At 39.7% G+C, this 24,256-nt stretch overlaps 1 protein-coding gene across 2 annotated transcripts; it reads left to right on the top strand.

Annotated features, from left to right (window-relative positions):
- Positions 1 to 1,581: 1,581 nt before the first annotated feature.
- Positions 1,582 to 22,527, top strand: LOC146567075 (E3 ubiquitin-protein ligase RNF31-like). Of its 2 annotated transcripts, none has more exons than XM_085286673.1 (24): positions 1,582 to 1,791; positions 4,866 to 5,071; positions 5,870 to 6,016; positions 6,124 to 6,279; positions 6,367 to 6,423; positions 6,582 to 6,708; positions 7,365 to 7,526; positions 7,621 to 7,771; positions 8,072 to 8,223; positions 9,096 to 9,232; positions 10,345 to 10,569; positions 10,694 to 11,035; positions 11,539 to 11,724; positions 11,817 to 12,023; positions 12,119 to 12,292; positions 13,395 to 13,493; positions 13,957 to 14,046; positions 14,214 to 14,328; positions 14,505 to 14,617; positions 14,976 to 15,086; positions 17,020 to 17,068; positions 18,394 to 18,490; positions 20,486 to 20,651; positions 21,806 to 22,527. In XM_085286673.1, exons 2-24 carry the CDS (start codon positions 4,868 to 4,870, stop codon positions 21,851 to 21,853), a joined length of 3,315 nt encoding a protein of 1,104 aa, XP_085142799.1. In that variant the 5' UTR covers positions 1,582 to 1,791; positions 4,866 to 4,867; the 3' UTR covers positions 21,854 to 22,527. The 2 variants fall into 2 exon arrangements, with proteins under 2 accessions (XP_085142799.1, XP_085142798.1); XM_085286672.1 differs by having other exon boundaries at positions 10,342 to 10,569.
- The last annotated feature ends 1,729 nt before the right edge of the window (positions 22,528 to 24,256 follow it).

The raw sequence follows: 24,256 nt of genomic DNA, 5'->3' as shown, positions 1-24,256 counted from the left end.
ACAAAGACATACTTTTCTTTCTTATTCTCATTTAAAATGTCTAGCTTTTAATAAATAATTATCTGACACCCAAAGTTTTAATTTGATGTAAAATGAATAGAAGTCAATTACTGTATATAGTAACTATTACGTCTAATATATATACCCTAGTAAGCTATAGTACTTTTTCCTTTGGAAAGGTACCATCTGTGCAGTCTGCAATTTTGTTGAAGAAAGATGTTGAATCTATTTAATATTTCTTGAAAAATAATTGATTTCTGTGTATTTTTTTTCACACTGCATCAAATTAAGGTTGATTACGTCGATTAAGCATCATGAGGTGGAGCGTGAGGGGTGGTTCCCTATTTTTTATTTATTTATTTTTGTTGTTGCTGGGAGTTGGAACCCTATTAGTTAGGTTGCTTAATATTTATGCTAAGTACTCTTTAAAATACCAGAATAGGGAGGATGGTGCAGGTTTAAGTTTATTAGATTGATCAGTATTGCTGAACTATGAAATATTTTTTTTTGCATACAGGTATAACAGAATAGCTTTAGTGTAGTTGTTGTTTTAAACTTGAGTATGAACTTATACAAAATGCAGCAAGATATTTAAAAAACAGTTTTGTTGATTAAAAAACATTATATCGGATTCATATCGGTATCGGCAGATATCCAAATTTATGATATCGGTATCGGTATCGGACATAAAAAAGTGGTATCGTGCCATCTCTAGTACCAAGTTAGACCTTCTTTTGCCTTCAGATCTGTGAAATATCTGCTTCAAGGTTCGATGTGCTGTGCGTTCAGAGATGATCGTCTGCATGCCTTGATTTTAATGAGAAGTTATTTGATTTACTGTTGCCTTGTTAGCAACTTTAAGCAGTCTGGCCATTCTTCACTGACCTCTGGCATCAACATTTTCACCCAGAGAACTGCCTTTGACGGGATGTTTTCTGTTTTCCAGACCATTCTCTGTAAACCTTAGAGAGGATTTTGTAGGGGAATCCCAGTTGATCAGCAGTTTCTTAAACCAGCTTATCTGGCAACATCAACCATGACATAGTCACTGAAATCACCTTTTACACTATTCTCATGCTCAGTTCGAGTTACTGCCTTATGATTGGCTCATTTGATATTAGTATTAACAAGCAGCTGAGCTGGTGTCACTAATTAAGTGGCCAGCGAGAGTGGAGGGGATGTTTTTTTTTGTTAGGTTTTCTTAATTTAGTAGTTTTAAATAATTTAGTAGTTTTAAACAACGAAAATTAATGCAATAACTAATGAAAAATACAAATTTGCATCACTGATGATTATTTTTCAAAGATAGTACAGATAATAAAATACCAGACTCAGGCACATTTTTTTGTCCAAAAAGCTGGTAAAATGTGTCACAACTAACAAAAATGTAAATATAATATGAAATATTTACAAAATTAATTAAATAATTATTTAATAATTTGGTCGCTGGTCATAATTAATTAAATATTTAAATTTTTTTTAGGCATGATACAACTGGGAGCTTAATAAATAAATACATACATAGTAAAGTTAATCATTTTCATGACTACTGTTACTGGAATACCGCTTTTATTTTGAAAAGATCACAATCAGACCGGAAGTATGGAGGAGTTCCGCGTTTAAAGCATAAAGCTAGCTTCAGACAGACTGAAGGAGCTCACTGTAGAAGAGGGTCTAACCGCTGGCTTGAAATCTAAAACATGCTGACTTTACTGGCGGAAATGTAAAGACTTTATTCGGAGAAGAGGCGACAGAAATAACCGTTAAAAGAAGGCCAGAACAGCTGAGGCGGTAAGTTAACTGATCAGATATGAAGCTAAGTTATGGAGCTGTGTTAAAGTTTCTGTTTTTAGAGTTTCGTTTTCAGCTGCTGTGAATTGTTATTGTTGGGACTTCAAGACGGTCAAAGTGACAAAAAAATCCACCGTCGGGTCCAGTTAATTTGATGTTTTACTGTACAGAAAGTAGCAGGGAGCGGATTTAAAGTGGCGACTGTGATGTGATACTGAACTGTTTACCTCTGAAACTATGATTAGCCTGGACTTTCCCATCAGATCACATGGTTTATTAAAAGTGAAATTATCAATTATAAAGGTCACCGATGACTGTTTGATTTACCTGAATGTTGATCCTTCCTGTTGTTATCCTTCCTCTGCCACTCGTGTCCTTTTTCAGTGTGGATTGGCCATTTTTGGATTGATTTTTAAAATAATAAACAAGGTTGCAAGTTTTGCACCTAGCTATTTTTTATTTTTTTTATTTAAGGATAAGGATTTGTTAAAGTATATTAAGTATTTAATCTGTGAACACGTGGAAAAGTTGTGATCAGGCGTTAATACTATGTAGTTGAAGAACGTCTAAAAATCAGGTGGTAACTCAGGTAATCACTGTTATGAAACCATTGTGTTTGACTTCCGTGTATTGGGTCATTTCATCAAATTCCTTTTATTTGACCAGCTCACATAAAAAAATAAAATAAAAAAGAAACTATGGAGTGATGCCCTTCATAATAGGAGTTATGGGAAAGGTCAGAAAGTTCAGGTCCCTGCTGTTATTAGACTTCTCAAAAGTCATTTTTCAAGTGAAGACGAGGGCTCAACTTTTTAGGTGTTTTTATAGCATCATTTTTTGAGAGTCAATTTAAAATTTGTTATGTAGAAAACTACTTGACCTCGTTCCTACAGATGTTTTAGAGTAAATACCTGTTTTTGTGGCTCTCAGGTATGGAGTCTTGTTTTGCCACCATAATAAAGATTAATACTTACTAGAGATGGCACGATACCACTTTTTTATGTCCGATACCGATACCGATATCATAAATTTGGATATCTGCCGATACCGATATGAATCCGATATAATGTTTTTTAATCAACAAAACTGTTTTTTAAATATCTTGCTGCATTTTGTATAAGTTCATACTCAAGTTTAAAACAACAACTACACTAAAGCTATTCTGTTATACCTGTATGCAAAAAAAAATATTTCATAGTTCAGCAATACTGATCAATCTAATAAACTTAAACCTGCACCATCCTCCCTATTCTGGTATTTTAAAGAGTACTTAGCATAAATATTAAGCAACCTAACTAATAGGGTTCCAACTCCCAGCAACAACAAAAATAAATAAATAAAAAATAGGGAACCACCCCTCACGCTCCACCTCATGATGCTTAATCGACGTAATCAACCTTAATTTGATGCAGTGTGAAAAAAAATACACAGAAATCAATTATTTTTCAAGAAATATTAAATAGATTCAACATCTTTCTTCAACAAAATTGCAGACTGCACAGATGGTACCTTTCCAAAGGAAAAAGTACTATAGCTTACTAGGGTATATATATTAGACGTAATAGTTACTATATACAGTAATTGACTTCTATTCATTTTACATCAAATTAAAACTTTGGGTGTCAGATAATTATTTATTAAAAGCTAGACATTTTAAATGAGAATAAGAAAGAAAAGTATGTCTTTGTGCCCCCTTTTCCCTGTTAATGCCCTATCGGCCCCCCTGGCTAAACTTTGCTAGATCCGCCCCTGCACAGTTACCAGCATCAGCTACGTAGAAAAAGATCCTCGAGTAGAAAGTAATATTAAATACATTCTAACAACAGCTGATCAAGCTTAAACGTGCTGCTGTTGTTCAGCCGCTGGTTTCCTCTTTCTGGTGCAAAGTGGGCCAAAAGCAAACTAGAGACACGGACTCGCGACAGAAAAGCCGATCAGCTGATCATTTAAGCAGTTTCATGATTGAAGTAGCAGCAGGAGAGGCAGTCGCTTGTTAAGCTTAACGCAGGAATGCTTTACAAACATTCAGAGATGGACTTACACACTTGCTTTACTTCTCTCGGGGATAACTTTGTCGGAGATGAAATGCCGGGTTGCTAGCGAAGCTCCACATGCTAACTTCTGAGGTGAGTTACTGCGTGTTGCAAGTTTTGTGAGGTGCTTTCGTGATATTTAATGGATCGATTACATTTTTTATTTTTCTCCGATATCCGATCCAGTAATTTAGGTCAGTATCGGACCGATACGTAATATCGGATCGGTCCATCTCTAATACTTACTATCTCAAAATTTCAATATCTAACCCAAATTTTTGACTTACAAGTGTTTTTTTTTTGTTTTTGTTTTTTTTCACTGGCAGAAACAACTTTCCACTCTTATTCCTGATTTAGTTTTCTGTGGGGAACCTTTGTAGAGCTTTTGTATAATTTCAGTAATCTGCTGACATTTTTGGGTCCTTATATTGATGCTGTGGTAATGATTTATATATTATCTTTATTTATCCTGATTGTTATTGGTAAATACAAATCATCTATAAAAACTGCATGACTGAACTTTGACATAGTAGACACACCAATAAGCTGGACATCTTTAACCCTGCAGGAAAGCAGGGTAAGATAGACAGAAAACAGCCCGAGGCCTCAAACGGTCCCTGCATAACAACGTGGAATGAGGCGTGGCTGGAACCAGCAGGGGACCTGCTCTCCACCTGCAGACAGCCACACCTGCAAAGCTTTATTACAGTAGTTTACAGATCATATTTAATAATAAACTGAGTGTCTTGGTCATCTTAACAAAACGCTATCGGAATTTTGAGGTTTAATGTATTTTGAAATTTGGAGGTTACACTGTGAGTTTAGCTTTTTGATCTCCTCTGGCAGTCTTTGCTGAGTCTCGCCGCACATTAATGTGACTTTTATGTTTTCCTCTAATCAGTTATTTCTTTTACAAAAACCGTCTCACAGACCGAAAATAACAGCGAATTTGCAGTGATTTTCCAAACCAAATAAATCAGCTGATCCTCGATTTTGAAGCCCTGGAACGATCTCTAAAAAGTTCTCTTCTCTTTCTAACAGCAATGAGCAGCAGTCCTGCGTCCGTCCAGATGGACGAGGCCAGGAGAAGAGCCCAGTCTCTCCTTTCGTCCTCGGGTTCAGCTCAGGAAGTGAAGGCCGACGTTCAGACGATGGCCACTATCGAGCTGCCTCTGTCGGAGAAGTACCGCCACGTCTCAGCTGAGGTTATGCTGAAGGAGAACTCGGCAGGTCGTAACAAACAGGAGGTAATCTTTTCTCTTAAACGATCGCTTTAGTGCAGTTTGATGTAACATTTCTGTGTCTGTTTGATCCCCAAAGGTCTACTCAGTTTTTTTTTTATTAAGGAAAAAAGATTTTGTGACACTTATCTTTGATTTTTTTGGATGAAAACAAAGATGAAGATATCCACAGGGGAGTGAAAAATTATCTTCAGCACTGTGGCTTCTGTTAGTAAATTTGTTCCAATCTTAAACTGCTACAGTAGCTTTGCATCATTCATTATTCAAAATAATCCTTATGCATTTTACACTGGGACTTGACAGTTCATCCTCTGTCTGAAACGAGCTGTTAGCCCCTCCCCATTTATGTCAGCTTGTTTCTGTTTGGTTACCCCTCTGTAAAAGATTTTGAGAAGGCCGAATAGGGATTTCCCTCTCTATTATGTCACACAGAACCAGGAGCTTAAAATAAAGTCAGTGTTTGGAGCATTTTTCTTTTCTGTAATCAAGTTTGAGTATCGATATCATGGGATATAGCATAGCTTCAGCAGCAAAACTGCAACACTTCAATGTCTATGACATAGAGAAACAGAAACAAGTATTAGTATCCTGGATGCTTGTATTGTATTGCATAGTAATTCACAGGAGATATGAATAGGATAGGATATGAAAGCTCTTTTTTTAACCTGCATTTGATACCAGCCTCATCTGCTAGCTGTGATTCATTGTAACATTGTTGTTAACTAAATCATCACAAATAATTCATTTGGATGGAATAATGGAGGCAAACTGATTAACATCAATACTAATTTTTCTTCTCACCAGGTCCTGGAGTCTTTGAATCGATTCATCAAAGCCTTGAGCATCCTGGAGAAGTATGGCTGTAACCTGACCTCTCCCACCAGACCCAGATACTGGAGGAGTGTCAAGCACAACAATCCTGTTTTCAGGACTACAGTGGATGCCATCAAAGTGAGGAAAAAACTCCATCGTGTCCAAAGATTGTGCAGAAACTTTGACTGAGAACCTTTAAGTTTTGTTTAAAAGATTAGGATTGAAATGTGGGTTTTGGTCCACAGGGAGGCCGCAGAGTCCTCTATCTCTACGGTTACACTAACCAGCAGGTCGACGGCCTCAGCTTTCCCGACGAAGTCGAGGATCCGGATACTGAAAAAGTCGCAGCGGTGACGCTGGAGGTCATGACGCTACGCATGGAAGTGGATATGATAGTAAAGGTTTGTATCGACTCCTAAGCAGATCTGATCATCGGTAACATGTGCGTGCAGTTTTGATGTTCCATTTTCTTATGTTTGTTTGTTCAGGGCACTCATCCTCACCTAGAACACTTCAAAGAAATCATCCCATTCGTCATCCCAAAGGTGTGTACACGTTTCAAAAGGCTGTCGGCCGAAAAGTTCATTTAAGTTCATTAAAGATAAAAACAGGCTGAATTAAGATAATCTGTTTTTTAATGTTTGTCCTTTTCAGACTTCATTCGTTTTGTTTGTCATGCTGATATTTATTTATTTTTGTTAAGGCTCAGATGGTGACTGACTCTGTGGCTAAGCTTCCCGTAGAGGAAAAGAAGCAGCAGCAGCAGGGGGACAAACCTCTGATCCTGCCTCTTCCTCCTAAACCTGCTCTGGTGCCAAAACCTTCAACAGGTCAGCTACTGCCACACCTGATGGCCTGGGAGTTTTTATTTTATTTATTTTTTCATTCCAGCAGTTTTTCTTCTTAACTCTTAACCAAATTAGTTTCTTCTTCATTTGATGCCACAAAGTTAAGAAGCTTTTTTAGAAACTTTGCTGTGCTCCGAAGCAATTTATAAACTTTGTATAGCATTTTTGAAGACGCACAGTTATGGTAAAATAAAAGTACACCCTCTTTCAGGTCTAAAGTTTCCATATCACGTATTACACCGCGTCATTACGTTAAGAACAAAAACAAGTATGGCTTATTTAGAAGGGTTGCCAGGAGAACGCCTCTTCTCTTTAAGAAGAACATGGCAAAGTTGAACACGTCTAAACAAACCACAGGACTCCTGGAACAATGTCCTTTGGACAGAGTGGGCCAAACTCAGCATATCAGCACAAACACCTCATGACACCTACCGGGCACAGTGGTGGAGAGGAGATGATTTTGGGATCTTGCAGACACTGAGTAAACCATGAACTCTTCAGTATACCAATGTATTTAAGAGTCAAATGTAAGGAATATCTTGTGGTGTTGTTTATCTGAGGATGTATTTAAATTTTGTGAAAAATGGCAACGACCTGATATGTTTTAAAAATGTGGTCTGTTTCGTGTTTGTCTCCAGGCTCTGCTGCAGTGAGCGGGTGCAGTTTGTGCGGCGGAGACGCGTCTCTGTTTTGCTCGTCATGTGACAATCCACATTTCTGCGACGCATGCGATGACCTCTTCCACCGACACCCCAACAGAGCCAGTCACAAGAGGGACAAATTACAGCAAACCAAACAAAGTAGGCCGAGTTACATCTGCAAAACAAAAGTCAAACCTCGGCTCTGCTTGTTTTTTGCTGCTTACTGTTTTAACTCTTCGTCTTTTTCTTGCAGACACCTGCACCATCTGTGGAATTTCTGCTGTCCATGCTCGTTGCGCCACATGCCTCCAGAGGTTGTGTCTGAAGTGCGACAAGCTGTACCACTCCCACCCTGATCGTAAAGGGCACAACAGGACCATTACTACACCTGCTAAAACATCCAGGTGAGAAGAGAAACCCACATTCAGCTCTTTATTTGGCAGCAGATCAAAGCCAGGAAGGACACAGGCTGGATTTGTTCACCATTTCCTTTGTTACAATAAAGGATCAACTTTGTTTGATCAAAACGCCAAAGGTTTTTGCTGAGAATCAAACACCAGGGTCTCTAGAGATCCCTGAAATGTCTTAACAATGTATTTTATCACATCTGGGGATCTGCAGCTGTGGAGGAAATGAAGATTAGCTGAAGACGTGTTCTTGTTAGGAGCTGAAAAAAAATGTTGTCCTTCTCCGCTGCTTTTCAGCCCGTCTCTGTCCCCGTGGGAGTGCTCTCACTGCACTACAGTGAACGAGATGCGAGCCGTTCTCTGCACGACCTGCGAACGGCCTCGACTCGCCACAGCTGTGTCCACTGTTCTGGAAAGCACCATGTCACTTCCTGCATCGCCGAATGCAGGTAAGAGCAAAGGTTTACACACGCAGCAGGTTACAGGGTGTCTGTGAATTAACACATTTGCTTATAAAAGGCCCTATAGAGTTTAAAGTTCACTTGCTTATCCACCCTCTTTGTTATTTTAGAAAAAGGGGAAGATCCAAGTGTAAGAAAAAATGGTTGGAAATTGTTATTTATTATTATTGTTCTCTGTGGTTGAAACCAATTCCTAGAAGTTCCCACTAAGGACAGGAATCCCTGTTTTGAGGATGAATGAAACTTAAGATATAGCTTAAGATAAACATAGTATTTTTTGACTTATTTGCCCACACACTCAGGCAATATTTTTTAAAGGTATTTATAGTAAATTTCTGTATTTTAAAAGAGCTGAAACCTTTCAAAATTAACTAAAGCTTTCAAGAGAATAACATCAAACACTATGCGTTTGTGGTTAAAGAATTCATGCACTGCACTGCATGTAATACCAGGTTGTATCACTAGGGGGGTGCCAAGGGTCAAGGTCACCTTTCTTTTAAACTAGGGAGGTCATCAAGGTCACATCAGAGGAAATCTCTTAAATATGAGTGGGCAGCTGAAAAGAGATACACGCTGGTAACTGGTGCCCCCTGGTGGTGAAAGGAATAGTTCAAGCCTCAGGAAGTTTTGTCTTAAATTTTATTTAAGGTGCCATTAAGGTTGACTTAAAGGCTTAAGTTTAATTTTCAGACGCCCTGTGCCCTCGAGTTAAAGTAGAAATGCTTTTAACTTATTAAAAGCACCGAACTTTAACTTATTATGGAGGAAACATTTGTTTTTACATAAATATTCTGCATAATATGTTAAAGTTTGAAAACTATTTGATTTGAACTGAACTGTGTTGGTGCTCGTTCTCTCAGAGTGGCAGTGTAAGAGCTGCACTGTGATGAATCAGGGCAGCAGCATCCTCTGCGAGGTGTGTGAGCGCCCCCGTCTGGCCACTCGCCCTCCGGTCTCCTCTGACATGTCCATCCTCAGATCTCTGTCTGACGCAAAGGTTTGTCTCCTGCTGCTGATAACGCTACTAACCTGTTTCTTATTTTCTCAGTCTTTACTGTGCTGAGCGTTGGCACAGACTGAGACTACAGATTCCTGCTGAATGAAAACCTTTTCTGTTAGTCTTAGCTCTGCGGGGAACACATTTATCTACAGTCACTTGTTGTTGGGTTTTCAGTGAAGTAGAGAATTCATAAGAAGACCGATTAATGAAAAACATTAATTTGCTGTTAAATTATTCTGCTGATTAGATGTTTCTGAGATGTTTTTGGCTAACTCATGTTGTTGTTTCATCGTATGTACAATATATTTAGGTTTGACCTTGTTTGTAAGACATTCTACATCAGCGATCCCCAACCCCGGCCCACAGACCGGTACCAGTTACATGAGTTGTTTGGGCCCGGGTGTGAAATTTGTGTTTCAGGGTTTTTATCGTTAACTCTGTTTCCCTGGGTCTTTTCCCGTGTTGTAGTTGTGCGTCTTGTTTTGAAAGAAATATTTACATATTACCATAGCGACCAGAGAGGAGGATGTAGTTGGCGCATTTTAGGAGGACGCTGCTAATAAAGTTACACAATTACACAGTGAATTCTCATTTATTATTATATTTACAAAATACCACAGTTTTTGTCTTGGGCGTAAATATTGTCTGACATTAAACCGGTCTGTGGCGCAGAAAACGTTGGGGACCGCTGTTTTACATGGTAGCCTCTGTCTTACACCTGCTGTTCTTTAAGCTTAACAGCTGTACCTATCTCTAGATATAGTCAGTTTTTCTTGTATTAGTCAATAGACCAGGATCCATATTGTCATCATCATCATGGTCAGGATTATTATGACGTCCTGAATCACCACCTACCAATCAGATATCTAGACCTTGTCCACAGATAGTAGGAGGACTTAATCCTTTTTTTTATAGCATTAAAGTCAAGTTTAAGCTACACATGAAAATATTACCATAATGTCAGACATAACTTAAAGCACGAATGCCATTCTCACTTGGATTACACTCAGGTTAGTTTAAGTGAGGATGGAGGTGTCCCAGCAAAGCCTTTGAAGTCATCAGTTTTTGTTAGTGTTTGCTTTACATGCTTTTCTTTCTTCTTCTAGCAGTGGACCTGCCAATTCTGCACCTTCGCTAACACCAAGGCCTCCACAGTGTGTGAGATGTGCAACATGTCCCCTAAAGATTCTGGTGGACTTTCTCTGCCCCAGTCTCTCCAGCAGACGCCGTGCGGACCTAAGGACCGGCCACAGCCGAAGCCCCGAGTCAACCTGGAGCTGAAGAGGCAGAAGACGATGAAAGAAGACGGGCTCGCTCTTGTCCGTCACATCAGAGTATGGCAAACGTTTCACACAGACTCACCTCAAAACATTTAAATGACATTTTTCAAAATAAATTACAATATTATAGAATTGAAACGCTGGAAAAGAGAAGATGCATTACGTTTCTCATTCACAGGAAGCAGAAAAGCGAGGCATTAGCCCAGAGGAGGTGTACGCCGCTCTGGGCGCGTGCGGTGGCAGCAACGTTAACCCCTGTGACTGGCTGACCTCAGAGCTGCCTCACCTGCTGGATGAAATCTGCGCCATGGCCGCCTCAGTCCAACTGAACTACAAAATGGGGCGTGTCGGGACGCAGCCCGTGCTGGAGAGAGACGGAGGCGAGTCCGAGAAGAGCGGTCCGACCTCCATAGGTGACAGCATGAAGCTGTCCAGAGCTGAGGCCAAGCTGGCGTGGCTGAAAACAGGAGGAGAAACCGACAAAGCCGTGAGAGAGCTGCTGAGAGACCGCAAAGAAAAGGTGGGACAATTAAAAGGACATTAAAGTTTTAAATACATATTTATTGTTAAAAGAAAGTATGAACTTTTCTTCCTTCTATCTCAAAAAGGACTCTTTTTATTTTTAACCTTCATACTGCAAATATTTTGTGAATTACGACAGAAAATTGTTTCTTTTGATTTAAGAAAATCATTTGACACACCTCAAAATCCAAAAACGTCTGTTTGCTTTTCTCCACAACATGTGGTTGGTTATAACTTAAACTTCACAGGGATTAAAATGAAAATGTAAAAAATCCAAGTTGTTGCTGGGAACTTCCCAGTTTTCACTACACTGCTGGGACCTCTCACCTGTTGTTTGGTGAGATTCAAACCTCTTTACTGGTGAAAGAGCAAATGCCTGTTTTTAATATTGTTTATCAGCAGTGTAAAGACTCTTGATGTGAATCTTTTATGTTCACTGCAGCCATTTAAAGTGATTCCTTTGTTTCATTGTTTTGTTTTTGTTGTTCCTGCTGGGTGAAGATGAAGGAGCTTCACTCTCTGGGCTTCCAAGATGTGGCCCAATGCGAGGAGGCCCTGCGGCAGAGTGGAGGTGAGATGCAGGGGGCTTTGTCTCTGCTTCAGCGCCCCCTGCTGGAAGCTTTCCACCAGCGAATCTGGACAGCCCAGCCCGAGCCGCCGATTGATCCCGCACACCCAGACAAACAGGTTTGACTAGAAAGAGATTTTTGTTTTGACGTGTATCTTTTTCATTTTAACATAAACCTCTGCTCTGTGCTGACCTGGCTTGCTCCCTTCAGAGGACGTGCAGGCGGCTGCTGGCATTGTATGACCTGCCCAGCTGGGGGCGCTGCGAGCTCGTCCTGTCGCTGCTCCAAGAGCCGGGTGTCAGCTACTCCCTGGAGGATGTGGTGCAAGCCGTGAAGGAGTCACATGACAGAGATTTTATCAGGCGTCTCCTCAACAACGAGTGCCCCATCTGTCTGAGCATCTTCCCCCGCAGCAAGGTGGGTCATCGGGGAGAGCGATCTGTTTCCGCAGCAACCAGTTATGTTTAATGCACAGCTCTTAAAGTCTCTTTCTTTTCCCCTTGGTACTCCAGATGCAGTCTCTAACGTCCTGTCAGTGCTCGGTGTGCCTCGAATGCTTCAAGGCCCACTTTACCATCGCCGTGAGAGACAAACACATCCGAGACATGGTGTGTCCCAGCTGCTGCGAACCCGACATCAACGACCCAGAGAAGCTGGACAGCTACTTCTCCACGCTGGATATACAGGTGAACTCAGAGGAAATGTGCCGGAAACGTTAACGTGAAAAGTCCTAAATAGGATTTTTAACAAGAGACACCAGATGCATCTTTAAACAGGTCATTTATTTTTGTTACAAATACATGACACAGAGCATATTTAAAGTAATAAAAGGCATTTCTGAGCAACACTTTAGCTCAGTGGATGAGCAAGAGACCACGTGCCACATGGCACTAGTGCAGCAGTCCGGATTCAAATTCCCTCCCCACGCCTGTGAAAAGCTGTTTTCACACGTTCACTGAGCCCTGAACTCTTCTAGATATTTCCTGTTGGAGGCGCATGTGCATCATATCACATAATAAACACTTTGACCTGCACTCTCTCTGCTACAAAGTCTGTGCCGTGTCCTTTTGTGTTGATGTGAGAGAAGCACAGGGGATAATGGCCGCTTGAATTAGTAGTAAAGTGGGTGTCCTGCCTCTCTCAGCTCCAGCTGCCTTTGCCTAAACCTCAGAGTATTTCCACAGACGACAACATGCCTGATGTGAATTGTCTCCTGCTACATGTGAGAAATAACTACAGACAAAGTCTCAATCATATTTCCCAAAGCCTAAACAGATGTGCAATATAAACAGCTGTATAAACAGATTAAGCGTACTATAATTATTTACTCACGAACTGCAGCTTGAACATCTTTTCCTGACTGTATGCAAGGCTGTGGGGAACACTTCAGGGGCTTTTAGTGTCGTCTGCAGATGCAAGGGCCAAGATTTCAGTTTGCATCTGATTCTCCATGTGATCATAAGTACTTATGAAGAAATTATGAAACTGGGGTTATTTGTGGGTTGATGGGAGAATGGAGCTTTGTTTCAGCTATTAAGACAGAATTTGATCTGTAAACAGATTTTTAGCTCTTTAAGATATTCTTAGAAGATGCTGTGGATTGTAATCATGCATGATAATTGCATTTATCTCAACATAGTCATTTTTAAACAGGGTGAAGTGCTCAGAGGGGGAAGATGTTTTGTTTAAAGTGCACAAAATGACATTAAACTAGTATCAAAACCTGCAGCTGTTTTTCGTCTTATAATAACGACGCGGCGACGCCTCGTGTCGTGTTTTGTTTTCCAGCTGAGGGACTGCCTGGAGCCTGAGGTGTACGACTTGTTCCACAAAAAGCTGACCGAGCACGCTCTCATGAAAGACCCCAAGTTCATGTGGTGCTGTCATGTGAGTTCACCGTAACGCAGTCTGCTTGTTCGCCCCTGTCGTTTAATCTTCTTAACAATCAGATTTCCACCCTGTAATTTGCATTCCATAGTTTTCATACAACACATAATTTGGGTTATTTTAAGCTCCGTCTTTGAAGCCTGGATTTTATTGACAGTGTAACCAGACAAGGACAGACAATCCTTGAACGCACCTCAGAGTCAAAATAATCTAGTTTTATCCTGTAGTTGTAGCAGTTGTTTGAAATTTATATATGGAGTTAGATTAAGTAAAGAAACAAACTAATTTTCTTGAAAACATTAAAAGAATAAGGAATTAGGAACTTTGGATGTTAGTGCTGTAGATTACAGTTGTTTTTTTTGTTGTTGTTTTAGAAAATTATTTAAAACCAAGCAGAGATCTTTTAGCCTTTTCTAATAGGGATTTTTAGCTTTATTGCATTTCTCTTTCCTGTCTTTCTCAGTGCACGTCTGGGTTTATCAACGAGGGAGACCAACTGAAGGTCACATGCCTGTCTTGCCACAAGAGTTTTTGTGCTCAGTGCAAGAAACCTGTGAGTATAATCTGAAATATTTTCCGTTGTGCATGGGAGCTGTCTATCTTATCTTACATTTGATTAAAAATAAGGAAGAGGTCTCAGAAGTTTCCACATGCAACCTTGAAACTTTGCCACTTCAGTACAGGAAGCACTCAAATCATTAACCCCTTCTCTGGTCACAGTGGGAACCTCAGCACCAGGATGTGTCCTGCGAGCAGTTCCAACTGTGGAAGAGGGAGAATGACCCGGAATACCAGAAACAGGGACTGGCTGGCTATCTGAGAGACAACGGAATTAGTAAGGCTTGCCAGAGACTCGACCTAAAACCACAACCACAAGTTTCATTTCCATGTTTGGCTCCTCTGTTTGTACATCAGTCAGCTTCCCTCACCACACACAGACACACAGTTTGAATGTGTGCTTTCATCTGTGCCAATTGTTCCTGTTTTCGCTCTTATCTCATCTTCCTGCAGCATGTCCTCACTGCAGGTTCCAGTACGCTCTGACGAAGGGCGGCTGCATGCACTTCAGCTGCTCGCAGTGCAGGTACCAGTTCTGCAGTGGCTGCAACAACCCCTACCACAAGGTGAGGGTGAATTATAGGATGAATGTTTGTATGGTAGACAGCCCCCTTTTTCTTTGTCATATCAGTGGCATGTAGGCTTGAGCTCCAATTCTCCATAATATCACAGCTCTAGAAAGAGGGCTGAGCCTGTTGGGAGGATGTGCTTTGTATGAGACAAGCTGCAGGTTGCAGTCTCATTTGTTTCAGGACACATCCTCTGGTTCATTCTTCATCTTCTAATGTCTGGAAAATTCATACAATTTGGTTTAAGACTGATATATTTAGACAAATATTACACATCTTAAAGTGTTGCAATTTTTAGTTAAAAGTGTAACATTTTCTTTAACCTGACTAAAACCTGCTGCTCCTTTTTTTGCAGACTAAATGTAAGCCTGACTGCTCTCTCAATTGCTTGCACGCTCATCACCCTCGAGACTGCCTCTTCTATCTTAGAGACTGGGAGCCTCCCAGACTACAGGCGTTTCTACAGGTGAGACGCTCACGTATGTATGTTTCTTTGCATTGTTTGCATTATTTGCATTGCTGATTGTTGTACAGGAAGCTGCAGCCGACCTACGTGGATTACATATCAGCTGACAGCTGTGCCGCTGAATCCACCTGGCTCCACTCTCTAAAATATCCTGCTCCACCTGTCCTCTCACAGCTGAGCTAAAAACCACAAACCACACATGTATTTTCTTCTGCTGTTCACCCAGTAAATTGTTTTTATTTTAAACTGTTGCTTTCCATGAGAGATGGTTCAGTTCCTGTGTTACCTGAAGCAGATGGCAGTCGGCCATGAGCTGAAGCAGACAGCGGGCGAGAAATGTTTGTTCATACTGACAGGAATCACAGAGCGCTTTACAGGAAATAATCTTAGACAATGCAGAGTTTAAAGAATTGAAATGCATTGCAGAAACTTATAGTAAGGGAAACAGAATCAAAATGCAGAGTATGAACTGCAGAAAAGCAGAAACTGCCACAAAACATGTGACTTAGCTGACCTTTAGGAGGCCTCTGGGTCAGCTGACCTCAGGTGAATATTTTAAAAGAGCTCAATTTCATTTTCTTAAAGCTGCACTGGAACAGGAAGCCGGCGAGTGGTGGATCTGGTGTGAGACCCAGTAGTGAGCCTAGCAGCAGCATATTAAATGACCTGCAGGTGATCCAGGGCAGATTAACCAGAAAAAACGTTGATATTCGAAATGGAATATAAAAGCCACTGAGGTGTTCGTTGGCAGGGGTGACACGACGCCACTGTTATGAATGAAACTTGTCACAGTCTAATAACTCCAGCCGTACTCATCCTGTCTGTTTAACATATTATTGCACTGCCATCACTTGTATTTGTTGTTCCACAGTCTCTTTATCAACGTCATTCATCACAACAGCGCAGCGGTCACAATCTGTTTGCTTCTTCCGACCAATAACACCGGGCGCTAATTACATGTGTCTACCTTAAATACAGTCCCATAAACACACCATACTATAAAGTGACCCTTAGTAGCACACATAAGGCAACAACACAAAAAATGTCTCCCACAACAATATTTAAACATTTCTCGTTTTTTTTTTTTACCCTGACTCCAGCTCATATCTCACTACCAGTGGGATTTAAGTAAAGTCGAGCAGCGTCTTTCATACAGATGCTGAAAGTAAAGCTGTTAATAGATGATAAATGTTATCAAAGAAATCATGAGGAGAAGAAGTGAATAAACAAAAGGACCGGTGAGGAAATGCTTCGTCTTGGGCTCTCGCGATGATCAGGAGAAAGAGGTTTTGGAATAGTTAAGTTTGTGTTATTGTGACTTTGTCCCACAGAACCACAGATAGTTTTCTGGCTTCAAAGAGGTCCATTTTCTTTTTAGTGTGCTCTCCCCGCAAACCAGCTTACACCTTTACAGCTTAATTATTATTATTGTTTGAGCAGCTCTGTGTACTCTGTCAATGTAAACCACATTATCCAATTTTCTAAATGTATTTCTAATATAATGCACTTTGACAAAATAATGTAATATCAGCTGTGTTGGAATGAAGATATTTAAGGTCATCTGGAGGATAAACTGACTGGCAGTGAAAAAAAGGGAAAATGATTTGATTGTAAAGGATAAAACAAAATGTCCTTGTGTTCATACAGTCCACTGTGCCAGATATAGTAAATAGAGCCTATGTCCTGTTGTAAATAGAACTTTGTTTGTGCTTGGTGTGTCCCCTCCCCTTTGAGTCACCAGGGATTTGGCCTTTTGACAAATAACAAAAGTTTTATTTTGTGATTTATCCTCACTAATAACTCGTCTCTTTGCGGCTCTATTATATTTATAAGTAAGAGGTGGATGGTATGTGAGGGTTTGTTTAAACCTGATGAGCTCGTCCCCGATCTAAATGTAAAGAGTGTGTTTATTGATCTGTTTTTCTGCCCTTAGAGGAGCGGTGTGGAGTTCAACACGGATCCCTCTAATGGAGCTCAGACCGGTAAAACTGTTTTTTGTGTTAATGGGAATCCTGGCATGACTGAACAATTTCTGAAAATTAAGTGGTCGGATTTGCTTTTCAGGATGTTTAGAGAAGCGAAGTCGGATGCTGAGCATTTCATTTCTCATTTGTGCAAAACAAAAACAAACATTGGCAATAAAAGCATTAAAAGAAAAATAAATGCATTCACCTTTATTCATGCATATCCAGTTCACAACAATAGTTGTGAGGGAGTGTTTTATATTTTACCATAGACTTTACGATATTAGAGAGTCAATCAGAACAATCTGAAGATCCTCTTTGAGCAGCATTTAGTGACAGCGGGGAGGAAGAATATTCTTTAAACAGGAAGACACAGTGCAGGGCAGCCATCTGCTGCAACCATAGAGAAACAACGGAGAAAAGAAACTGAGTGACATGCTGCAATAGCATCAGGCTGTTTATAGGCTCAGGGTGCGAGGGACTTCCCACAATGCACTAAGGGACGGTTCAGGGTCACCTGATTCAGCCCTTATTATAAGCTTTATCATAAAGAAAAGAGTCTAGTCTTAAAAGTAGAGAGGGTGTCTGTTTCTTAGATCTTTGAAAATCAATAGCAGTGTATTTGTTTATGATAATATCTGAAAATTGAGCTCTGTAAATAAATACTGCGCTACATGGATAAAAGTACTGGGCCTGCTATACACCAAACAGGAGCTGTTATGAAGCTGCTGGTGCACAGCGTTTGTGCTGCTGTTAATGGCGGGGGAGGTTTGCAGCTCGGCAGCTATGCCTCAGCACATGGTGTAATCCGCTCTTTAACGGTCAGGCCCGACACCAGGCCGAGTCGCTGAGGTGCCTAAATGCTTCCTCTTCAATCGGATTGTGTAATATTTCAGAGGGAAGACATTTCACAAACAGACTTGCTGCTGTGGTGGCATCCTGTTGCATTACCACACTCAAGCTCCTCAGAGCGAGCCATTCCTTCCTAAGCGTTTGTAAAGGCAGACTACATGGTGAAGTGTTTGATTTTACACACCTGTGGCTCAATACTTTGGTCCATATGGTGTTTCATCACCCTCATAGTAATGATGATAATGTTGCTCATATTCAGTAAATAAGGAGTTTAGACATAAGAAATATTTAAATGGATACAAGATTACAGCTGATGTTTAGGAATGATGTAATATGACAGTGATGTTGTTAAGGGGCTGTTAGTTCTAGTGTCCATGCGTAGGAATGCAGGTGGTATTTAATAAATGAGCTCTAGCATGAATTCACTGACTGTTTGTTGTTGTTTTGTGGTTTTTATATACATTTTAATTGACTTTGTGTTTTTGGTGCAGATGAATGTGGTGTGATGGAGCAGAAGGATGAAGGCGGTCAGCAGGTGGATTCACCGTGTGGCATCAAAACACAGCCGGGACAAGCTGGACTCTGCGAGTGAGTGAATCTGTGTTTCCACGTCCGCTTCCTTTTACAGTTTTTCATGCATCTTAATTGCTTCGATGGAAGTTTCAAATTAGAACGCCACTCACAGCGCTCTTAGGCTAATTCCTGTTTCAACATATTCGATTTTCTCAATATGTTTGTACGCGCTGCTGTTGTTTCTACACATGAAGATGTTTTGTCATTGTTGTGGTTGCGGTTCTCATGTGATTTCCACAGCTCATCAAAACCTGTATACTGTCCTGCATTGACCTGTTGTGTTCAAAGAGTCAAAGCCTGTCAGTGGTGACGGTGAAGCTTCCCATCAAATAGAAGCATGTGCTCTCAGTCTTGTGTCACATGTGCATGTTATAGCACTGCTGATTACACATAATTGTATACTGTACATATATGGAGTATGGGTTTTATTCTACTAGGCAGTTGTTGGTGTGTATTTTTTCTTTGTCCGTACCCTGAAGCTTGTAGCATCACAGGTGATTTGTGACACAGGGGGAAGTGATCGAGATACTTAAATGGGAGTTTTGATGACTGAGGGCCAGCATAAACATAAAGGTTCAATCAGCACTAAAGATTTATATATATTTTTTGTCATGTGTAGAGATAAGCATCACATTGAATCGGGTGTATTTTTTCTAACTCCAGCACAAAGGCAGCGGCTCTTATTTCCCTTCATGCCCAGTTTGCTGTTTGTAAGGATGAATGTTTATGCTGTGATTTGCACTTCTGTGCTGCTTTATAGTTTTTCATTTAGCACTGCAGTATGTTAGCATGAATGGAACCGAGGCTGAATAAGATGTCGTTTCTTTGTTTGTAGCCAGCAGGGACACACATTGAGAGTTTAATAAAACTTGAAGACTCCCTCATCGTGTAACCTCTGACACTCTTCAAGTCCCAGTTTGTCCAAATTGGGGTTTTTTTCTGGTTGCTGGTTTTTTTTCCACTCCTGTCGAATCTTCTTTTTAAACCAGCAATTTGCACGTGGGAGAAACGCTAGTAATGTTTGCTTTTGCTCCCACTGTGATCTGTCTGACCTCATGATAGAAATATGTGACTCTTCAGTGGCTCCATTATGTTCAGCTGTGCCTTTGTCTGGTGGTGTGTTGTGACATCTTAAAGAATTTCCGCTCAAAACAGCTGCCTGCTGCAGCAGAAACATCCCTCCAAGAGTGATGACATAGAGCTAAACAATGAAGTCCCTAAAAAGCTTCCAATTCAACTTCTAGTTCAAGTTGAGGTTCAACCGTAAAAGAAGTTTTAATGTTGTTTTATGGAAACAGTCTGCGACATTTGAGACGGCGATAAATCATACACACAGGTGCAGAAACGTCTTAACTTCTGTCAGAGAGATTATCAGGGTTCACATTCAAGAAATCCAGCAGATCCGGAAAGACAGGATGATGCTGGAATTTCTTTTCTTGCATTCAGATGAACCACTACGTACGCAGGTCCTCCCCAACACTGAAACATTTTACAAATTCCAATACATACCATACTGATTTACTGTAATCTCATTAGAAGACGGTAAACTGAGACGAGTTCAGGAACAAAGACGCCGTAAAAGAATTCATCACCACACCAGGTATCTGCTCAGAGATGCCAGGAACTGGCTAACATCAGCTTTTTCCTTTTAAAACCCAAAGTATGATTCAGAGAGTAAATCAGGTCAGGCAAGAAGACACACCAGTTTGAACTGTTTAGGTTCACTGTCACGGCAACATTTGTGGCAGCAGTTTCCAAAGAAAAGGGCCACTCTGCACTGCCTGCTCAAGCAGACTCAGCTGAACGGCAGCTTGTGAGTAAAGTGGTGGTCAGATAGTTTCCTCACATGTTGGTCGAGACCCAACACAGAGTCAATACTGGGATTGTTCAGGTTGTAGCTGAGTGAAGTCGTTTCCAACACACCGCCTAAAAATCAAAATCAAATATTGCAGGTGAATCTGTGCCTCCTTTGATGAAGATAACTTCTAAGATTCATGTGTGTTCCCACAGTAAGCACTACAGGGAGTACCTGGTGAGCCTGATAAACGCTCACTCTCTGGACCCGGCTCTGATCTACGACCTCAACGAGGTGATTCGGGCCTGTGAGAGGTACCAGGTGGACGTACAGCGAGGAGAGGGCGAGGAGGACAACGCTTACCAAGCTCGACTGCTCAAGGTGGGACGCCGATGAATGTATTCATGCACACAGACAAAGAGAGTTCAGTAGGACTGGGCACTTTGGATAATTCAGGGGAAAATAAAGAAACGATGACCAAACCAAACCAAAAAATGTCCTATAATTACTCTGAGAATGTCAATAAAAGCAATAACAACTAAAAGAAAAGAGAAAAAGGGGATTTAAAAAAATAATTAAAATAAAAATTTCTACCCTAACCTACGGTCATTATCTCTGGGTAGTGACTGAAAGAATGAGGGCTCTCCATAGAGACAGAATGAGGAGCTCGGTTTGAGCATGCCCTACCAGGAGGACGCCCCAGGGCCAGACCCAGGACCAGCTGCACAGATCATCTCTGTTGGCTAGCTTGGGAACGACTCGGTGTCCGCCAAGTCTGGTTGGATGGAAAGTAAAGATAGTATAAATACAGTATGAGAAAATATAATTAAATATAAAGTATATATGTAATGCAATGCTAGATAAACATAGCTGATTTGAAAATAGCTTATAAGAGAACCAGAAAAAATCCATCAAACTTAACTTATAATTCATATAAAAAAATACATCAAATAAATAAATGAATGAATATGAGTGAATGAGGCTAAAATCAAGTTTATTTATAAAATGTTCACAGTAAAATAAAATTACAGATGACCAAGAAAAATTAAAATCAGCTACAATAATAAAACATCCAGCATTACTTTATGTATTTAAAACATTGATTAACCAATAAAAATTACTACAATCATCTTTAAGTACACTAACAATGTGAAAAACATTAGGAGCCACTAAAAATATAAAAAATAAATCTTGGAAAAAGTATATTTAAAAAACCAAAACATGATAAAATAGAATTCAAAGGTACAATACGCTTTACCAAGTAAAAACAAAACACCGGAATAAAAATATGACTCATAAAAATTCAAAACAAACTCCAACATGGACACAAAGTTACTAAAAATATGTGATCATGGGGAGTCACACGGCATCTGTCCTTAAAAAGAAAGCAGAAATGAATTTAAGGAAACTGCCTGTCAAAGCAAGTCATATGTTTCTTCTGCTGTTCGAAGGCCACTCTCCACAGAAACCTCTACAAATAATTACTCTTTCTTAATTGGTTGAGATCATGTAGCTGATTTCTGTTCTCCCCACAGAAACTGATGGAGGTTCCTCTTGGAGAAAAAGTTCCTCGAAACAAATGAAGACTTCCAGACTTTTTTCCACCCAGATCCACATCAGAGGAGTGTACTATGAAGCACGCTCAACAAAGCTGGGCTTTCTCCGCTTTAGCTGGCTTGACAAAACCTAAAATCCCAGTCAGAGGATAACTGCTGCTTCTCAACTTTCTCTGTTAATGGAAGCTTTCTGGTCTGGGCTCACATTAAAGGTGGTGTTTGACGCATTATTTCACAAGATGATTGAATGCCATTTACGTCAATCAGAGGTCACTGAGAGAGATGAATGATATATTTTAAAAGAAAATGAAGCCAAAGATGAGTGCCACAGAAAGCTTTTAGCCTTGCCTAGAAAACCTCAATTTTAACGTGACAGTAGCAGATGAGAGCTTCTTCTCGAATGATCAAACCAGACAGTTTGTAGCATGTGACCGATCGCGGACTGAAAACTGGCAGCACAGCAGCTGATCATATGAAGGAAACTAAAGCTGTAATCTTAGAGAAATATGAACAGGTTAAACACAGAAAACAGACTCAGTAATGCTCCATCATCGGGATACAATAAATATAAATGAAATATAAATATTCCATTAATTCAACAGGCTTTGTCGTTTAATTCAGACTGAATACAGAATAATAAAACTGCTGTAAAACTCCAGGAAACGGAGAAAAAAAGCTACAAATAAAGTTTCTCCTAAAAATCTGCATTTAATGATTGATGCTTATTATTTATACTGTCACTAAAAACACTGAGCTCCACGGGGAATGGATGCACTGTTTCAGGTGATTTCATATGTGCTTTGGTGTAGCTGCAGCATAAATTACCATGGCGATGTAGCCCTGTAAGAAGAACAGCAAGGTTTAAAGCTGACGTTAACTCCATAAGCAGAGTCCTGCTTTCCATAGAACAGGACCAGGTTGCCTTAAGCATTAGTTACCATGGTGATCTAGCAGGTTAAACTGAGCCTGTGGTCACTGAGGTAGAGCAGGTGTGTGTGTGTGTGTGTGTGTGTGTTAGAATAAAAGCGCTGTATGAATGTGTGTGCTTGAAGTGAATGAGGCTTGTAGTAAAAAGCACTTTGAGGGTTCATGTTCATTTAAGAGATCCACCTTCATCACAGTGAAAACTCTGACTTAAAGCTCGCCATGCCCAACTAACCAGTTTATCTCTTTGTAGTACACCTCTCTATATTCAGACTGTTTTTAATTAGCATGTTTATTTTATTTTAAATGTATTGGAAATTTGTTGTTTTATTTTGAAGGAGATAAACCTTTGGAATGGGTTTTTAAAAAAATCATTCATTTGTGATTTTCTTTTGCTCTCACGTCTGGTGCCTTTTAGGTAGCAGTGATGCACAAATTTTAAGATTTGAAAGGAAATAATTTGTGGTGTGGAGCTGGCTCTTGATGTAATAAACTCTCAGTTTGATTTATCCAGTTAAAAAAATGGAAACGTCTGTTTCAGAATAAATGTACGTTTATTAACCAAAATGGTTTTTTGGGTTTTTTTTTGTTTTTTCAATCTTTAACATTTTGTCTGAGAGTTTCTAGTTTTTTCTGCTTTATAACCGATGGGTGGAGATGAGGTTGAAAATCATCTCAATAAATAGAATGATTATTTTAACAAAAGTGGAGTTACTGATGTCCTTTGTTTTGACAGATTTTGTGGTGTTTTCATTAATACAGTTAATTTAGCCAAATGTGACTTTTAAAGTGTTGTTTTTAATGATAATTTAAATGTTACATTTGTGAACAATAAGATTACAGGTTAGTGTAAAGAAATGATACAAACTTGTGTAAGGAGAGGAGATTTCCTCTTTTTCCTGAATGCATCAGCACCGCTACTTAGAAACCCTGTAGGCGAAAGCAAAACTGTTATCAAATAAAACATTTAATTAATTCTGTATCAAAGAAAAAAGTCCAAGCTAAAACTTTAAGTTCACACAAAAAAGAACTTTTTAAATTTAAAATGTAAAGTACATCTTATGTTAGTTATTATTCTGTGATTGTATTTCAGTGAGATTCATTTGTTTTACTTTAAGGATAAGGAAAACCATTCAGAGGGTTTAAAGAACATTTACTTGAATTTAAACACACTACAGTGAATTGATGGTTTGGAGATTTAGTATTTTCTTATTAAAAGGACCTGAAGGTAAGGAAAAAAGGCACAAGAATAAAGAATAAATTAATCATTCAGTCAAAAAAACATCATTGAACATTTATAGAATCTCTGCTGTTAGTATATATATATATATATATATATATATATATATATATATATATATATATATATATATATATATATATATATATATATATATATATATATATATATATATATTGATCCGGTGTAACATTATGATCACCTGCTTAATATTGTGTTGGTCCCCATGTTGCTACCAACTGTTCAGTCCATGGATCGGACTTGTT

The sequence above is a fragment of the Mchenga conophoros genome, linkage group LG9 (assembly GCF_057382185.1).
Source record: "Mchenga conophoros isolate Kocher_MC1m ecotype Shallow Benthic linkage group LG9, M_conophoros_male_GT1.1, whole genome shotgun sequence".
Taxonomy (NCBI): Eukaryota; Metazoa; Chordata; class Actinopteri; order Cichliformes; family Cichlidae; genus Mchenga; species Mchenga conophoros.
The sequence above is the reverse complement of the archived record's forward strand: the minus strand, read 5'-3'. Positions and strand labels throughout refer to the sequence as shown.